A 21,030-nucleotide genomic window follows, 5' to 3' on the forward strand; every position below is an offset into this window, starting at 1 on the left:
GTAGAGATCCTACTATCCCTCCATAATAATAACATGGGATGTAGAGATCCTACTATCCTTCCATAATAACATGGGATGTAGAGATCCTACTATTCTTCCATAATAATAACATGGGATGGAGAGATCCTACTATCCCTCCATAATAATAGCATGGGATGGAGAGATCCTACTATTCTTCCATAATAATAGCATGGGATGGAGAGATCCTACTATCGTTCCATAATAACATGGGATGAAGAGATCCTACTATCCTTCCATAATAATAACATGGGATGTAGAGATCCTACTATCCTTCCATAATAATAGCATGGGATGTAGAGATCCTACTATCCTTCCATAATAACATGGGGTGTAGAGATCCTACTATCCTTCCATAATAACATGGGATGTAGAGATCCTGCTATCCTTCCATAATAATAGCATGGGATGTAGAGATCCTACTTTCCTTCCATAATAATAACATGGGATGTAGAGATCCTACTATACTTCCATAATAATAACATGGGACGGAGAGATCCTACTATTCTTCCATAATAATAACATGGGATGGAGAGATCCTACTATCCTTCCATAATAATAACATGGGATGTAGAGATCCTACTATCCTTCCATAATAATAACATGGGATGTAGAGATCCTACTATCCTTCCATAATAATAACATGGGATGGAGAGATCCTACTATCCTTCCATAATAATAGCATGGGATGTAGAGATCCTACTATCCCTCCATAATAATAACATGGGATGTAGAGATCCTACTATCCCTCCATAATAATAACATGGGATGTAGAGATCCTACTATCCTTCCATAATAATAGCATGGGATGTAGAGATCCTACTATCCTTCCATAATAACATGGGGTGTAGAGATCCTACTATCCTTCCATAATAACATGGGATGTAGAGATCCTGCTATCCTTCCGTAATAATAGCATGGGATGTAGAGATCCTACTTTCCTTCCATAATAATAACATGGGATGTAGAGATCCTACTATACTTCCATAATAATAACATGGGACGGAGAGATCCTACTATTCTTCCATAATAATAACATGGGATGTAGAGATCCTACTATCCTTCCATAATAATAACATGGGATGGAGAGATCCTACTATCCTTCCATAATAATAACATGGGATGTAGAGATCCTACTATACTTCCATAATAATAACATGGGACGGAGAGATCCTACTATCCTTCCATAATAATAACATGGGATGTAGAGATCCTACTATCCTTCCATAATAATAGCATGGGATGTAGAGATCCTACTTTCCTTCCATAATAATAACATGGGATGTAGAGATCCTACTATACTTCCATAATAATAACATGGGACGGAGAGATCCTACTATCCTTCCATAATAATAACATGGGATGTAGAGATCCTACTATCCTTCCATAATAATAACATGGGATGTAGAGATCCTACTATCCTTCCATAATAATAACATGGGATGGAGAGATCCTACTATCCTTCCATAATAATAGCATGGGATGTAGATATCCTACTATCCCTCCATAATAATAACATGGGATGTAGAGATCCTACTATCCCTCCATAATAATAACATGGGATGTAGAGATCCTACTATCCTTCCATTATAATAACATGGGATGTAGAGATCCTACTATCCTTCCATAATAATAGCATGGGATGTAGAGATCCTACTATCCCTCCATAATAATAACATGGGATGTAGAGATCCTACTATACCTCCATAATAATAACATGGGATGTAGAGATCCTACTATCCCTCCATAATAACATGGGATGTAGAGATCCTACTATCATTCCATAATAACATGGGATTTAAAGATCCTACTATCCTTCCATAATAACATGGGATGTAGAGATCCTACTATCCTTCCATAATAATAACATGGGATGTAGAGATCCTACTATCCTTCCATAATAATAACATGGGATGTAGAGATCCTACTATCCTTCCATAATAATAACATGGGATGTAGAGATCCTACTATCCTTCCATAATAATAACATGGGATTTAGAGATCCTACTATCCTTCCATAATAATAACATGGGATGTAGAGATCTTGCTATCCTTCCATAATAATAACATGGGATGGAGAGATCCTACTATCCTTCCATAATAATAACATGGGATGTAGAGATCTTATTATCCTTCCATAATAATAACATGGGATGTAGAGATCTTGCTATCCTTCCATAATAATAACATGGGATGTAGAGATCCTACTATCCTTCCATAATAATAACATGGGATGTAGAGATCCTACTATCCTTCCATAATAATAACATGGGATTTAGAGATCCTACTATCCTTCCATAATAATAACATGGGATGTAGAGATCCTACTATCCCTCCATAATAATAACATGGGATTTAGAGATCCTACTATCCTTCCATAATAATAACATGGGATGTAGAGATCCTACTATCCCTCCATAATAATAACATGGGATGTAGAGATCCTACTATCCTTCCATAATAATAACATGGGATGTAGAGATCTTGCTATCCTTCCATTTTAATAACATGGGATTTAGAGATCCTACTATCCTTCCATAATAATAACATGGGATGTAGAGATCCTACTATCCCTCCATAATAATAACATGGGATGTAGAGATCCTACTATCCCTCCATAATAATAACATGGGATGTAGAGATCCTACTATCCTTCCATAATAATAACATGGGATGTAGAGATCCTACTATCCTTCCATAATAATAGCATGGGATGTAGAGATCCTACTATCCCTCCATAATAATAACATGGGATGTAGAGATCCTACTATCCCTCCATAATAATAGCATGGGATGGAGAGATCCTACTATTCTTCCATAATAATAGCATGGGATGGAGAGATCCTACTATCGTTCCATAATAACATGGGATGAAGAGATCCTACTATCCTTCCATAATAATAACATGGGATGTAGAGATCCTACTATCCTTCCATAATAATAGCATGGGATGTAGAGATCCTACTATCCTTCCATAATAACATGGGGTGTAGAGATCCTACTATCCTTCCATAATAACATGGGATGTAGAGATCCTGCTATCCTTCCATAATAATAGCATGGGATGTAGAGATCCTACTTTCCTTCCATAATAATAACATGGGATGTAGAGATCCTACTATACTTCCATAATAATAACATGGGACGGAGAGATCCTACTATTCTTCCATAATAATAACATGGGATGGAGAGATCCTACTATCCTTCCATAATAATAACATGGGATGTAGAGATCCTACTATCCTTCCATAATAATAGCATGGGATGTAGAGATCCTACTATCCTTCCATAATAACATGGGGTGTAGAGATCCTACTATCCTTCCATAATAACATGGGATGTAGAGATCCTGCTATCCTTCCATAATAATAGCATGGGATGTAGAGATCCTACTTTCCTTCCATAATAATAACATGGGATGTAGAGATCCTACTATACTTCCATAATAATAACATGGGACGGAGAGATCCTACTATTCTTCCATAATAATAACATGGGATGGAGAGATCCTACTATCCTTCCATAATAATAACATGGGATGTAGAGATCCTACTATCCTTCCATAATAATAACATGGGATGTAGAGATCCTACTATCCTTCCATAATAATAACATGGGATGGAGAGATCCTACTATCCTTCCATAATAATAGCATGGGATGTAGAGATCCTACTATCCCTCCATAATAATAACATGGGATGTAGAGATCCTACTATCCCTCCATAATAATAACATGGGATGTAGAGATCCTACTATCCTTCCATAATAATAGCATGGGATGTAGAGATCCTACTATCCTTCCATAATAACATGGGGTGTAGAGATCCTACTATCCTTCCATAATAACATGGGATGTAGAGATCCTGCTATCCTTCCGTAATAATAGCATGGGATGTAGAGATCCTACTTTCCTTCCATAATAATAACATGGGATGTAGAGATCCTACTATACTTCCATAATAATAACATGGGACGGAGAGATCCTACTATTCTTCCATAATAATAACATGGGATGTAGAGATCCTACTATCCTTCCATAATAATAACATGGGATGGAGAGATCCTACTATCCTTCCATAATAATAACATGGGATGTAGAGATCCTACTATACTTCCATAATAATAACATGGGACGGAGAGATCCTACTATCCTTCCATAATAATAACATGGGATGTAGAGATCCTACTATCCTTCCATAATAATAGCATGGGATGTAGAGATCCTACTTTCCTTCCATAATAATAACATGGGATGTAGAGATCCTACTATACTTCCATAATAATAACATGGGACGGAGAGATCCTACTATCCTTCCATAATAATAACATGGGATGTAGAGATCCTACTATCCTTCCATAATAATAACATGGGATGTAGAGATCCTACTATCCTTCCATAATAATAACATGGGATGGAGAGATCCTACTATCCTTCCATAATAATAGCATGGGATGTAGATATCCTACTAGCCCTCCATAATAATAACATGGGATGTAGAGATCCTACTATCCCTCCATAATAATAACATGGGATGTAGAGATCCTACTATCCTTCCATTATAATAACATGGGATGTAGAGATCCTACTATCCTTCCATAATAATAGCATGGGATGTAGAGATCCTACTATCCCTCCATAATAATAACATGGGATGTAGAGATCCTACTATACCTCCATAATAATAACATGGGATGTAGAGATCCTACTATCCCTCCATAATAACATGGGATGTAGAGATCCTACTATCATTCCATAATAACATGGGATTTAAAGATCCTACTATCCTTCCATAATAACATGGGATGTAGAGATCCTACTATCCTTCCATAATAATAACATGGGATGTAGAGATCCTACTATCCTTCCATAATAATAACATGGGATGTAGAGATCCTACTATCCTTCCATAATAATAACATGGGATGTAGAGATCCTACTATCCTTCCATAATAATAACATGGGATTTAGAGATCCTACTATCCTTCCATAATAATAACATGGGATGTAGAGATCTTGCTATCCTTCCATAATAATAACATGGGATGGAGAGATCCTACTATCCTTCCATAATAATAACATGGGATGTAGAGATCTTATTATCCTTCCATAATAATAACATGGGATGTAGAGATCTTGCTATCCTTCCATAATAATAACATGGGATGTAGAGATCCTACTATCCTTCCATAATAATAACATGGGATGTAGAGATCCTACTATCCTTCCATAATAATAACATGGGATTTAGAGATCCTACTATCCTTCCATAATAATAACATGGGATGTAGAGATCCTACTATCCCTCCATAATAATAACATGGGATTTAGAGATCCTACTATCCTTCCATAATAATAACATGGGATGTAGAGATCCTACTATCCCTCCATAATAATAACATGGGATGTAGAGATCCTACTATCCTTCCATAATAATAACATGGGATGTAGAGATCTTGCTATCCTTCCATTTTAATAACATGGGATTTAGAGATCCTACTATCCTTCCATAATAATAACATGGGATGTAGAGATCCTACTATCCCTCCATAATAATAACATGGGATGTAGAGATCCTACTATCCCTCCATAATAATAACATGGGATGTAGAGATCCTACTATCCTTCCATAATAATAACATGGGATGTAGAGATCCTACTATCCTTCCATAATAATAGCATGGGATGTAGAGATCCTACTATCCCTCCATAATAATAACATGGGATGTAGAGATCCTACTATCCCTCCATAATAATAGCATGGGATGGAGAGATCCTACTATTCTTCCATAATAATAGCATGGGATGGAGAGATCCTACTATCGTTCCATAATAACATGGGATGAAGAGATCCTACTATCCTTCCATAATAATAACATGGGATGTAGAGATCCTACTATCCTTCCATAATAATAGCATGGGATGTAGAGATCCTACTATCCTTCCATAATAACATGGGGTGTAGAGATCCTACTATCCTTCCATAATAACATGGGATGTAGAGATCCTGCTATCCTTCCATAATAATAGCATGGGATGTAGAGATCCTACTTTCCTTCCATAATAATAACATGGGATGTAGAGATCCTACTATACTTCCATAATAATAACATGGGACGGAGAGATCCTACTATTCTTCCATAATAATAACATGGGATGGAGAGATCCTACTATCCTTCCATAATAATAACATGGGATGTAGAGATCCTACTATCCTTCCATAATAATAACATGGGATGTAGAGATCCTACTATCCCTCCATAATAATAACATGGGATTTAGAGATCCTACTATCCTTCCATAATAATAACATGGGATGTAGAGATCCTACTATCCCTCCATAATAATAACATGGGATGTAGAGATCCTACTATCCTTCCATAATAATAACATGGGATGTAGAGATCTTGCTATCCTTCCATTTTAATAACATGGGATTTAGAGATCCTACTATCCTTCCATAATAATAACATGGGATGTAGAGATCCTACTATCCCTCCATAATAATAACATGGGATGTAGAGATCCTACTATCCCTCCATAATAATAACATGGGATGTAGAGATCCTACTATCCTTCCATAATAATAGCATGGGATGTAGAGATCCTACTATCCCTCCATAATAATAACATGGGATGTAGAGATCCTACTATCCCTCCATAATAATAGCATGGGATGGAGAGATCCTACTATTCTTCCATAATAATAGCATGGGATGGAGAGATCCTACTATCGTTCCATAATAACATGGGATGAAGAGATCCTACTATCCTTCCATAATAATAACATGGGATGTAGAGATCCTACTATCCTTCCATAATAATAGCATGGGATGTAGAGATCCTACTATCCTTCCATAATAACATGGGGTGTAGAGATCCTACTATCCTTCCATAATAACATGGGATGTAGAGATCCTGCTATCCTTCCATAATAATAGCATGGGATGTAGAGATCCTACTTTCCTTCCATAATAATAACATGGGATGTAGAGATCCTACTATACTTCCATAATAATAACATGGGACGGAGAGATCCTACTATTCTTCCATAATAATAACATGGGATGGAGAGATCCTACTATCCTTCCATAATAATAACATGGGATGTAGAGATCCTACTATCCTTCCATAATAATAACATGGGATGTAGAGATCCTACTATCCCTCCATAATAATAACATGGGATTTAGAGATCCTACTATCCTTCCATAATAATAACATGGGATGTAGAGATCCTACTATCCCTCCATAATAATAACATGGGATGTAGAGATCCTACTATCCTTCCATAATAATAACATGGGATGTAGAGATCTTGCTATCCTTCCATTTTAATAACATGGGATTTAGAGATCCTACTATCCTTCCATAATAATAACATGGGATGTAGAGATCCTACTATCCCTCCATAATAATAACATGGGATGTAGAGATCCTACTATCCCTCCATAATAATAACATGGGATGTAGAGATCCTACTATCCTTCCATAATAATAGCATGGGATGTAGAGATCCTACTATCCCTCCATAATAATAACATGGGATGTAGAGATCCTACTATCCCTCCATAATAATAACATGGGATGTAGAGATCCTACTATCCTTCCATAATAATAACATGGGATGTACAGATCTTGCTATCCTTCAATTTTAATAACATGGGATTTAGAGATCCTACTATCCTTCCATAATAATAACATGGGATGTAGAGATCCTACTATCCCTCCATAATAATAACATGGGATGTAGAGATCCTACTATCCCTCCATAATAATAACATGGGATGTAGAGATCCTACTATCCTTCCATAATAATAACATGGGATGTAGAGATCCTACTATCCTTCCATAATTATAGCATGGGATGTAGAGATCCTACTATCCCTCCATAATAATAACATGGGATGTAGAGATCCTACTATCCCTCCATAATAATAACATGGGATGTAGAGATCCTACTATCCTTCCATAATAACATGGGATGTAGAGATCCTACTATCATTCCATAATAACATGAGATTTAAAGATCCTACTATCCTTCCATAATAACATGGGATGTAGAGATCCTACTATCCTTCCATAATAATAACATGGGATTTAGAGATCCTACTATCCTTCCATAATAATAACATGGGATGTAGAGATCCTACTATCCCTCCATAATAATAACATGGGATTTAGAGATCCTACTATCCTTCCATAATAATAACATGGGATGTAGAGATCCTACTATCCCTCCATAATAATAACATGGGATGTAGAGATCCTACTATCCTTCCATAATAATAACATGGGATGTAGAGATCTTGCTATCCTTCCATAATAATAACATGGGATGTAGAGATCCTACTATCCTTCCATAATAATAACATGGGATGTAGAGATCCTACTATCCTTCCATAATAATAACATGGGATTTAGAGATCCTACTATCCTTCCATAATAATAACATGGGATGTAGAGATCCTACTATCCCTCCATAATAATAACATGGGATGTAGAGATCCTACTATCCTTCCATAATAATAACATGGGATGTAGAGATCTTGCTATCCTTCCATTTTAATAACATGGGATTTAGAGATCCTACTATCCTTCCATAATAATAACATGGGATGTAGAGATCCTACTATCCCTCCATAATAATAACATGGGATGTAGAGATCCTACTATCCCTCCATAATAATAACATGGGATGTAGAGATCCTACTATCCTTCCATAATAATAACATGGGATGTAGAGATCCTACTATCCTTCCATAATAATAGCATGGGATGTAGAGATCCTACTATCCCTCCATAATAATAACATGGGATGTAGAGATCCTACTATCCCTCCATAATAATAGCATGGGATGGAGAGATCCTACTATTCTTCCATAATAATAGCATGGGATGGAGAGATCCTACTATCGTTCCATAATAACATGGGATGAAGAGATCCTACTATCCTTCCATAATAATAACATGGGATGTAGAGATCCTACTATCCTTCCATAATAATAGCATGGGATGTAGAGATCCTACTATCCTTCCATAATAATAACATGGGATGTAGAGATCCTACTATCCCTCCATAATAATAACATGGGATGTAGAGATCCTACTATCCTTCCATAATAATAACATGGGATGTAGAGATCTTGCTATCCTTCCATAATAATAACATGGGATGTAGAGATCCTACTATCCTTCCATAATAATAACATGGGATGTAGAGATCCTACTATCCTTCCATAATAATAACATGGGATTTAGAGATCCTACTATCCTTCCATAATAATAACATGGGATGTAGAGATCCTACTATCCCTCCATAATAATAACATGGGATGTAGAGATCCTACTATCCTTCCATAATAATAACATGGGATGTAGAGATCTTGCTATCCTTCCATTTTAATAACATGGGATTTAGAGATCCTACTATCCTTCCATAATAATAACATGGGATGTAGAGATCCTACTATCCCTCCATAATAATAACATGGGATGTAGAGATCCTACTATCCCTCCATAATAATAACATGGGATGTAGAGATCCTACTATCCTTCCATAATAATAACATGGGATGTAGAGATCCTACTATCCTTCCATAATAATAGCATGGGATGTAGAGATCCTACTATCCCTCCATAATAATAACATGGGATGTAGAGATCCTACTATCCTTCCATAATAATAACATGGGATGTAGAGATCCTACTATCCTTCCATAATAATAGCATGGGATGTAGAGATCCTACTATCCCTCCATAATAATAACATGGGATGTAGAGATCCTACTATCCCTCCATAATAATAGCATGGGATGGAGAGATCCTACTATTCTTCCATAATAATAGCATGGGATGGAGAGATCCTACTATCGTTCCATAATAACATGGGATGAAGAGATCCTACTATCCTTCCATAATAATAACATGGGATGTAGAGATCCTACTATCCTTCCATAATAATAGCATGGGATGTAGAGATCCTACTATCCTTCCATAATAACATGGGGTGTAGAGATCCTACTATCCTTCCATAATAACATGGGATGTAGAGATCCTGCTATCCTTCCATAATAATAGCATGGGATGTAGAGATCCTACTTTCCTTCCATAATAATAACATGGGATGTAGAGATCCTACTATACTTCCATAATAATAACATGGGACGGAGAGATCCTACTATTCTTCCATAATAATAACATGGGATGGAGAGATCCTACTATCCTTCCATAATAATAACATGGGATGTAGAGATCCTACTATCCTTCCATAATAATAACATGGGATGTAGAGATCCTACTATCCCTCCATAATAATAACATGGGATTTAGAGATCCTACTATCCTTCCATAATAATAACATGGGATGTAGAGATCCTACTATCCCTCCATAATAATAACATGGGATGTAGAGATCCTACTATCCTTCCATAATAATAACATGGGATGTAGAGATCTTGCTATCCTTCCATTTTAATAACATGGGATTTAGAGATCCTACTATCCTTCCATAATAATAACATGGGATGTAGAGATCCTACTATCCCTCCATAATAATAACATGGGATGTAGAGATCCTACTATCCCTCCATAATAATAACATGGGATGTAGAGATCCTACTATCCTTCCATAATAATAGCATGGGATGTAGAGATCCTACTATCCCTCCATAATAATAACATGGGATGTAGAGATCCTACTATCCCTCCATAATAATAGCATGGGATGGAGAGATCCTACTATTCTTCCATAATAATAGCATGGGATGGAGAGATCCTACTATCGTTCCATAATAACATGGGATGAAGAGATCCTACTATCCTTCCATAATAATAACATGGGATGTAGAGATCCTACTATCCTTCCATAATAATAGCATGGGATGTAGAGATCCTACTATCCTTCCATAATAACATGGGGTGTAGAGATCCTACTATCCTTCCATAATAACATGGGATGTAGAGATCCTGCTATCCTTCCATAATAATAGCATGGGATGTAGAGATCCTACTTTCCTTCCATAATAATAACATGGGATGTAGAGATCCTACTATACTTCCATAATAATAACATGGGACGGAGAGATCCTACTATTCTTCCATAATAATAACATGGGATGGAGAGATCCTACTATCCTTCCATAATAATAACAAGGGATGTAGAGATCCTACTATCCTTCCATAATAATAACATGGGATGTAGAGATCCTACTATCCCTCCATAATAATAACATGGGATTTAGAGATCCTACTATCCTTCCATAATAATAACATGGGATGTAGAGATCCTACTATCCCTCCATAATAATAACATGGGATGTAGAGATCCTACTATCCTTCCATAATAATAACATGGGATGTAGAGATCTTGCTATCCTTCCATTTTAATAACATGGGATTTAGAGATCCTACTATCCTTCCATAATAATAACATGGGATGTAGAGATCCTACTATCCCTCCATAATAATAACATGGGATGTAGAGATCCTACTATCCCTCCATAATAATAACATGGGATGTAGAGATCCTACTATCCTTCCATAATAATAACATGGGATGTAGAGATCCTACTATCCTTCCATAATTATAGCATGGGATGTAGAGATCCTACTATCCCTCCATAATAATAACATGGGATGTAGAGATCCTACTATCCCTCCATAATAATAACATGGGATGTAGAGATCCTACTATCCTTCCATAATAACATGGGATGTAGAGATCCTACTATCATTCCATAATAACATGAGATTTAAAGATCCTACTATCCTTCCATAATAACATGGGATGTAGAGATCCTACTATCCTTCCATAATAATAACATGGGATTTAGAGATCCTACTATCCTTCCATAATAATAACATGGGATGTAGAGATCCTACTATCCCTCCATAATAATAACATGGGATTTAGAGATCCTACTATCCTTCCATAATAATAACATGGGATGTAGAGATCCTACTATCCCTCCATAATAATAACATGGGATGTAGAGATCCTACTATCCTTCCATAATAATAACATGGGATGTAGAGATCTTGCTATCCTTCCATAATAATAACATGGGATGTAGAGATCCTACTATCCTTCCATAATAATAACATGGGATGTAGAGATCCTACTATCCTTCCATAATAATAACATGGGATTTAGAGATCCTACTATCCTTCCATAATAATAACATGGGATGTAGAGATCCTACTATCCCTCCATAATAATAACATGGGATGTAGAGATCCTACTATCCTTCCATAATAATAACATGGGATGTAGAGATCTTGCTATCCTTCCATTTTAATAACATGGGATTTAGAGATCCTACTATCCTTCCATAATAATAACATGGGATGTAGAGATCCTACTATCCCTCCATAATAATAACATGGGATGTAGAGATCCTACTATCCCTCCATAATAATAACATGGGATGTAGAGATCCTACTATCCTTCCATAATAATAACATGGGATGTAGAGATCCTACTATCCTTCCATAATAATAGCATGGGATGTAGAGATCCTACTATCCCTCCATAATAATAACATGGGATGTAGAGATCCTACTATCCCTCCATAATAATAGCATGGGATGGAGAGATCCTACTATTCTTCCATAATAATAGCATGGGATGGAGAGATCCTACTATCGTTCCATAATAACATGGGATGAAGAGATCCTACTATCCTTCCATAATAATAACATGGGATGTAGAGATCCTACTATCCTTCCATAATAATAGCATGGGATGTAGAGATCCTACTATCCTTCCATAATAATAACATGGGATGTAGAGATCCTACTATCCCTCCATAATAATAACATGGGATGTAGAGATCCTACTATCCTTCCATAATAATAACATGGGATGTAGAGATCTTGCTATCCTTCCATAATAATAACATGGGATGTAGAGATCCTACTATCCTTCCATAATAATAACATGGGATGTAGAGATCCTACTATCCTTCCATAATAATAACATGGGATTTAGAGATCCTACTATCCTTCCATAATAATAACATGGGATGTAGAGATCCTACTATCCCTCCATAATAATAACATGGGATGTAGAGATCCTACTATCCTTCCATAATAATAACATGGGATGTAGAGATCTTGCTATCCTTCCATTTTAATAACATGGGATTTAGAGATCCTACTATCCTTCCATAATAATAACATGGGATGTAGAGATCCTACTATCCCTCCATAATAATAACATGGGATGTAGAGATCCTACTATCCCTCCATAATAATAACATGGGATGTAGAGATCCTACTATCCTTCCATAATAATAACATGGGATGTAGAGATCCTACTATCCTTCCATAATAATAGCATGGGATGTAGAGATCCTACTATCCCTCCATAATAATAACATGGGATGTAGAGATCCTACTATCCCTCCATAATAATAGCATGGGATGGAGAGATCCTACTATTCTTCCATAATAATAGCATGGGATGGAGAGATCCTACTATCGTTCCATAATAACATGGGATGAAGAGATCCTACTATCCTTCCATAATAATAACATGGGATGTAGAGATCCTACTATCCTTCCATAATAATAGCATGGGATGTAGAGATCCTACTATCCTTCCATAATAACATGGGGTGTAGAGATCCTACTATCCTTCCATAATAACATGGGATGTAGAGATCCTGCTATCCTTCCATAATAATAGCATGGGATGTAGAGATCCTACTTTCCTTCCATAATAATAACATGGGATGTAGAGATCCTACTATACTTCCATAATAATAACATGGGACGGAGAGATCCTACTATTCTTCCATAATAATAACATGGGATGGAGAGATCCTACTATCCTTCCATAATAATAACATGGGATGTAGAGATCCTACTATCCTTCCATAATAATAACATGGGATGTAGAGATCCTACTATCCCTCCATAATAATAACATGGGATTTAGAGATCCTACTATCCTTCCATAATAATAACATGGGATGTAGAGATCCTACTATCCCTCCATAATAATAACATGGGATGTAGAGATCCTACTATCCTTCCATAATAATAACATGGGATGTAGAGATCTTGCTATCCTTCCATTTTAATAACATGGGATTTAGAGATCCTACTATCCTTCCATAATAATAACATGGGATGTAGAGATCCTACTATCCCTCCATAATAATAACATGGGATGTAGAGATCCTACTATCCCTCCATAATAATAACATGGGATGTAGAGATCCTACTATCCTTCCATAATAATAGCATGGGATGTAGAGATCCTACTATCCCTCCATAATAATAACATGGGATGTAGAGATCCTACTATCCCTCCATAATAATAGCATGGGATGGAGAGATCCTACTATTCTTCCATAATAATAGCATGGGATGGAGAGATCCTACTATCGTTCCATAATAACATGGGATGAAGAGATCCTACTATCCTTCCATAATAATAACATGGGATGTAGAGATCCTACTATCCTTCCATAATAATAGCATGGGATGTAGAGATCCTACTATCCTTCCATAATAACATGGGGTGTAGAGATCCTACTATCCTTCCATAATAACATGGGATGTAGAGATCCTGCTATCCTTCCATAATAATAGCATGGGATGTAGAGATCCTACTTTCCTTCCATAATAATAACATGGGATGTAGAGATCCTACTATACTTCCATAATAATAACATGGGACGGAGAGATCCTACTATTCTTCCATAATAATAACATGGGATGGAGAGATCCTACTATCCTTCCATAATAATAACATGGGATGTAGAGATCATACTATCCCTCCATAATAATAACATGGGATGTAGAGATCCTACTATCCCTCCATAATAATAACATGGGATTTAGAGATCCTACTATCCTTCCATAATAATAACATGGGATGTAGAGATCCTACTATCCCTCCATAATAATAACATGGGATGTAGAGATCCTACTATCCTTCCATAATAATAACATGGGATGTAGAGATCTTGCTATCCTTCCATTTTAATAACATGGGATTTAGAGATCCTACTATCCTTCCATAATAATAACATGGGATGTAGAGATCCTACTATCCCTCCATAATAATAACATGGGATGTAGAGATCCTACTATCCCTCCATAATAATAACATGGGATGTAGAGATCCTACTATCCTTCCATAATAATAACATGGGATGTAGAGATCCTACTATCCTTCCATAATTATAGCATGGGATGTAGAGATCCTACTATCCCTCCATAATAATAACATGGGATGTAGAGATCCTACTATCCCTCCATAATAATAACATGGGATGTAGAGATCCTACTATCCTTCCATAATAACATGGGATGTAGAGATCCTACTATCATTCCATAATAACATGAGATTTAAAGATCCTACTATCCTTCCATAATAACATGGGATGTAGAGATCCTACTATCCTTCCATAATAATAACATGGGATTTAGAGATCCTACTATCCTTCCATAATAATAACATGGGATGTAGAGATCCTACTATCCCTCCATAATAATAACATGGGATTTAGAGATCCTACTATCCTTCCATAATAATAACATGGGATGTAGAGATCCTACTATCCCTCCATAATAATAACATGGGATGTAGAGATCCTACTATCCTTCCATAATAATAACATGGGATGTAGAGATCTTGCTATCCTTCCATTTTAATAACATGGGATTTAGAGATCCTACTATCCTTCCATAATAATAACATGGGATGTAGAGATCCTACTATCCCTCCATAATAATAACATGGGATGTAGAGATCCTACTATCCCTCCATAATAATAACATGGGATGTAGAGATCCTACTATCCTTCCATAATAATAACATGGGATGTAGAGATCCTACTATCCTTCCATAATAATAGCATGGGATGTAGAGATCCTACTATCCCTCCATAATAATAACATGGGATGTAGAGATCCTACTATCCCTCCATAATAATAACATGGGATGTAGAGATCCTACTATCCTTCCATAATAACATGGGATGTAGAGATCCTACTATCATTCCATAATAACATGAGATTTAAAGATCCTACTATCCTTCCATAATAACATGGGATGTAGAGATCCTACTATCCTTCCATAATAATAACATGGGATGTAGAGATCCTACTATCCTTCCATAATAATAACATGGGATGTAGAGATCCTACTATCCTTCCATAATAATAACATGGGATGTAGAGATCCTACTATCCTTCCATAATAATAACATGGGATTTAGAGATCCTACTATCCTTCCATAATAATAACATGGGATGTAGAGATCCTACTATCCCTCCATAATAATAACATGGGATTTAGAGATCCTACTATCCTTCCATAATAATAACATGGGATGTAGAGATCCTACTACCCCTCCATAATAATAACATGGGATGTAGAGATCCTACTATCCTTCCATAATAATAACATGGGATGTTGAGATCTTGCTATCCTTCCATTATGATAACATGGGATTTAGAGATCCTACTATCCTTCCATAATAATAACATGGGATGTAGAGATCCTACTATCCTTCCATAATAATAGCATGGGATGTAGAGATCCTACTATCCCTCCATAATAATAACATGGGATGTAGAGATCCTACTATCCCTCCATAATAATAACATGGGATGTAGAGATCCTACTATCCTTCCATAATAACATGGGATGTAGAGATCCTACTATCATTCCATAATAACATGGGATTTACAGATCCTACTATCCTTCCATAATAACATGGGATGTAGAGATCCTACTATCCTTCCATAATAATAACATGGGATGTAGAGATCCTACTATCCTTCCATAATAATAACATGGGATGTAGAGATCCTACTATCCTTCCATAATAATAACATGGGATTTAGAGATCCTACTATCCTTCCATAATAATAACATGGGATTTAGAGATCCTACTATCCTTCCATAATAATAACATGGGATGTAGAGATCCTACTATCCCTCCATAATAATAACATGGGATTTAGAGATCCTACTATCCTTCCATAATAATAACATGGGATGTAGAGATCCTACTACCCCTCCATAATAATAACATGGGATGTAGAGATCCTACTATCCTTCCATAATAATAACATGGGATGTAGAGATCTTGCTATCCTTCCATTTTAATAACATGGGATGGAGAGATCCTACTATCCTTCCATAATAATAACATGGGATGTAGAGATCTTGCTATCCTTCCATAATAATAACATGGGATTTAGAGATCCTACTATCCTTCCATAATAATAACATGGGATGTAGAGATCTTGCTATCCTTCCATAATAATAACATGGGATGTAGAGATCTTGCTATCCTTCCATAATAATAACATGGGATTTAGAGATCCTACTATCCTTCCATAATAACAAGGGATGGAGAGATCCTACCATCCTTCCATACTAATAACATGGGATGTAGAGATCCTGCTATCCTTCCATAATAATAACATGGGATTTAGAGATCCTACTATCCTTCCATAGTAATAACATGGGATGTAGAGATCCTACTATCCTTCCATAATAATAACATGGGATTTAGAGATCCTACTATCCTTCCATAATAACATGGGATTTAGAGATCCTACTATCCTTCCATAATAATAACATGGGATTTAGAGATCCTACTATCCTTCCATAATAATAACATGGGATTTAGAGATCCTGCTATCCTTCCATAATAATAACATGGGATTTAGAGATCCTACTATCCTTCCATAATAACATGGGATTTAGAGATCCTACTATCCTTCCATAATAACAACATGGGATGTAGAGATCCTGCTATCCTTCCATAATAATAACATGGGATTTAGAGATCCTACTATCCTTCCATAATAACATGAGATTTAAAGATCCTACTATCCTTCCATAATAACATGGGATGTAGAGATCCTACTATCCTTCCATAATAATAACATGGGATTTAGAGATCCTGCTATCCTTCCATAATAATAACATGGGATTTAGAGATCCTGCTATCCTTCCATAATAACATGGGATGGAGAGATCCTGCTATCCTTCCATAATAATAGCATGGGATGTAGAGATCCTACTATCCCTCCATAATAATAACATGGGATGTAGAGATCCTACTATCCCTCCATAATAACATGGGATGGAGAGATCCTGCCATCCTTCCATAATAATAGCATAGGATGTAGAGATCCTACTATTCTTCCATAATAACATGGGATGTAGAGATCCTACTATCCTTCCATAATAATAGCATGGGATGTAGAGATCCTACTATCCTTCCATAATAATAACATGGGATGTAGAGATCCTACTATCCTTCCATAATAATAACATGGGATGTAGAGATCCTACTATCCCTCCATAATAATAAGATGGGATGTAGAGATCCTACTATCCTTCCATAATAACATGGGATGTAGAGATCCTACTATCCTTCCATAATAATAACATGGGATGTAGAGATCCTACTATTCTTCCATAATAACATGGGATGTAGAGATCCTACTATCCTTCCATAATAATAGCATGGGATGTAGAGATCCTACTATCCTTCCATAATAACATGGGATGTAGAGATCCTACTATCTTTCCATAACAGCATGGGATGTAGAGATCCTACTATCTTTCCATAACAGCATGGGATAAATCAGCCATCCATAATACATGGAGTAAGAGTAAATACGCGTGATGTATGGGAGTTCTAGAGAGGGTTAGGCTGTGCTGAGTGCTTCCTGTCTGACTATGTTACTCTGCTATTCAGCCTAGTCAGCTATCCCCATGACTTCCCTTCCCTCACAGGGGCGTGCATCCAATCAGACAACCCAGAGTCTGTTACTGATTCAGCTGCTTCAGCCGGCTGACTGGTTGTGACTGGACCAGACTAGACTTCTGCCACTTATTACTATGGTATAACCTTAATTATAAACTGGTTGGTTCCAGCCTTGAATGCAGATCGGCTGAAAGCCAAAGTAAATGAGACCGTATACCACATGTATGAGAAAACATTGTTTTTACTGTTCTAATTACGTTGGTAACCAGTTTATAATAGCAATAAGGCACCTCTGGAGTTTGTGGATAAGGTTGTGTTGCGTTGTGCCTAAGGACAGCCCTTAGCCGCGGTACATTGGCCATATACCACACCCCCTCGTGCCTTATTGCTTAAGTATACCATGGGTATGACAAAACATTCATTTTTACTGCTCTAATTACGTTGGTAATCAGTTTAAAATAGCTATAAGGGCAGTATCCAGCCTCTCCACGTTGAGTCATGCCTAAGAACAGCCCTTAGCCATGGTATGTTTGCCATTTACCACACCTCCTCGGGCCTTATTGCTTAACTGTACTATTTGGGTGTTCAGTGTGGACACAGGCACATAGTCTAGACATATGTTGGTAGCCGATGTTAAATCACCAGCTAGCTGTTCTATTTTGTTCATATGTTGTAAGAGAACAGGGTAAGAGTAATGAGTGTGTAGGTGTCAGTACGCACTGGTATGAGGAACTTCTTGATCTCCTCCAGTGCGTGACCCATCCTGTTGTAGGCCTCTGCAGGGGGAGCGAATACTTCTATGAGGACATGGAGGTCCTCGTTCAGGTGCTGATATTTGGCCTCTCCGCTCTTCCGTAGTTCTTCCTCCTGGTGGAACAAAAATCAATTAAGTATATTAACAAAGCCCTCTTTAAACCAGAAGTTGTCACAAAGTGTTGTAACTCGGTCTATTATAATGTCACCTCAGTTACTCCTCACAGTTTATATCATCCACCCAGGATCAGCAAGACGGATCCAGCTAATCTGTTAGACTGGAGTATTGAATTTCATTAGGACTGTCAGAGTTAATCAGTTAACTCGAATTTAAGTTCACAAATTGTTTTAAATTGTGATGAATCGCATTGTCTGAAAGCATTCAATATAATGTAATACACTGTAAACATCCAAATAAATATACTGTAAATAGCTGAAAACAACAATGCTAACCGTTACTTCGGACAAAATCAAGACATCAATTGTTCCGAATACCACCGAAGGTGGCTCCCCTTCCTGTTCGGGTGGAGCTCGGCGGCCGTTGTCGCCGGTCTATTAGCTGCCACCGATCCCTTTTTCCTTTTCGTTTGTTTCTGTCTAATTGTTTTCACCTGTTCCTTGTTGGGGTTTTGGGATGGGTGTTATTTAAGTTTGTTTTGCCCGCTGGTGTTTGTGCTGGCTTGCTGGTTTGTTACGTTTGGTGATGTATCGTGTTTGTTTTGGGTTTTCTCTGTCCAGTGTTTGTAACTAGGTTTTGGGTTTGTTTAGCGCCAGTGTTTTGGGCATTCACCCATGTTTTGGACCTGTTACGTTTTGAAGGACATTAAAGCGTTTTCCCATTCATTTCGCTCTCTGCATTTGACTCCTCACTCATTTCACTCACCCATCGTTACATCAATATTATTGTATGCTTTTTGTATAGATAAATCTTTAATTATAGCTCAATTAGAGCAAATTCTGAACTTGTGGTTAATGGCGATTAAACACAGCAAATCCTGTGATTAACTTTACATTTTTTATTGTTTGACAACCACAATATTGATTAGACCTCTAATGCCACAAAGGAGTGCAACATTGTATACTGTACATGTAATACATACTACAGTATGGTGTAAATAGGTGATATAGGCCAACATAGATCCCAATGGGCCATCTCATCCAGACAGAAACAGGCCAATATGTTAATTAGGGCCAAACCCCAAGTAAAACTACAGCACAGACAACAATATGAGGTTTATAGACACCCCAGTTTCCTCATCTGAACAAAACACTGCTCTTCTCTAGTGATGTTCCTCTACTCTGCTAGCTACTGAGAACTTCCTTCTCCCTCCTCCACTGGAATCATGCAATGCATGCACACACACACACACACACACACACACACACACACACACACACACACGCACACGCACACTCACACACACTTCCCTCCTCTAGAAGCACCATGCAAGGCAGAGCCTCTGATGTGATGTCATTTAATTATAAATAACCAGGTTTTAAGAGAGCCTGTGG

The 21,030-nt window shown here is 37.0% G+C and overlaps 1 protein-coding gene and 1 long non-coding RNA gene across 3 annotated transcripts in view; one reads left to right on the forward strand and one right to left on the reverse strand.

Moving 5' to 3' along the window:
* LOC149970246 (uncharacterized) overlaps positions 1-21,030 on the forward strand; it is a 246,874-nt gene that overhangs the window by 126,608 nt on the left and 99,236 nt on the right. The gene's annotated exons all lie outside the window — the stretch shown is intronic.
* Positions 1-21,030, reverse strand: part of LOC110489416 (KH domain-containing, RNA-binding, signal transduction-associated protein 3) — a 153,247-nt gene that overhangs the window by 49,301 nt on the left and 82,916 nt on the right. For both annotated transcript variants that reach the window (XM_036971446.2, XM_036971447.2), the window contains exon 4: positions 19,486-19,632. In XM_036971446.2, the coding sequence (XP_036827341.1) occupies positions 19,486-19,632 (147 nt within the window). The remainder of the gene's footprint in view (positions 1-19,485; positions 19,633-21,030) is intronic.

The sequence above is a fragment of the Oncorhynchus mykiss genome, chromosome 30, assembly GCF_057628025.1.
Source record: "Oncorhynchus mykiss isolate SJ-2025 chromosome 30, ASM5762802v1, whole genome shotgun sequence".
NCBI lineage: Eukaryota > Metazoa > Chordata > Actinopteri > Salmoniformes > Salmonidae > Oncorhynchus > Oncorhynchus mykiss.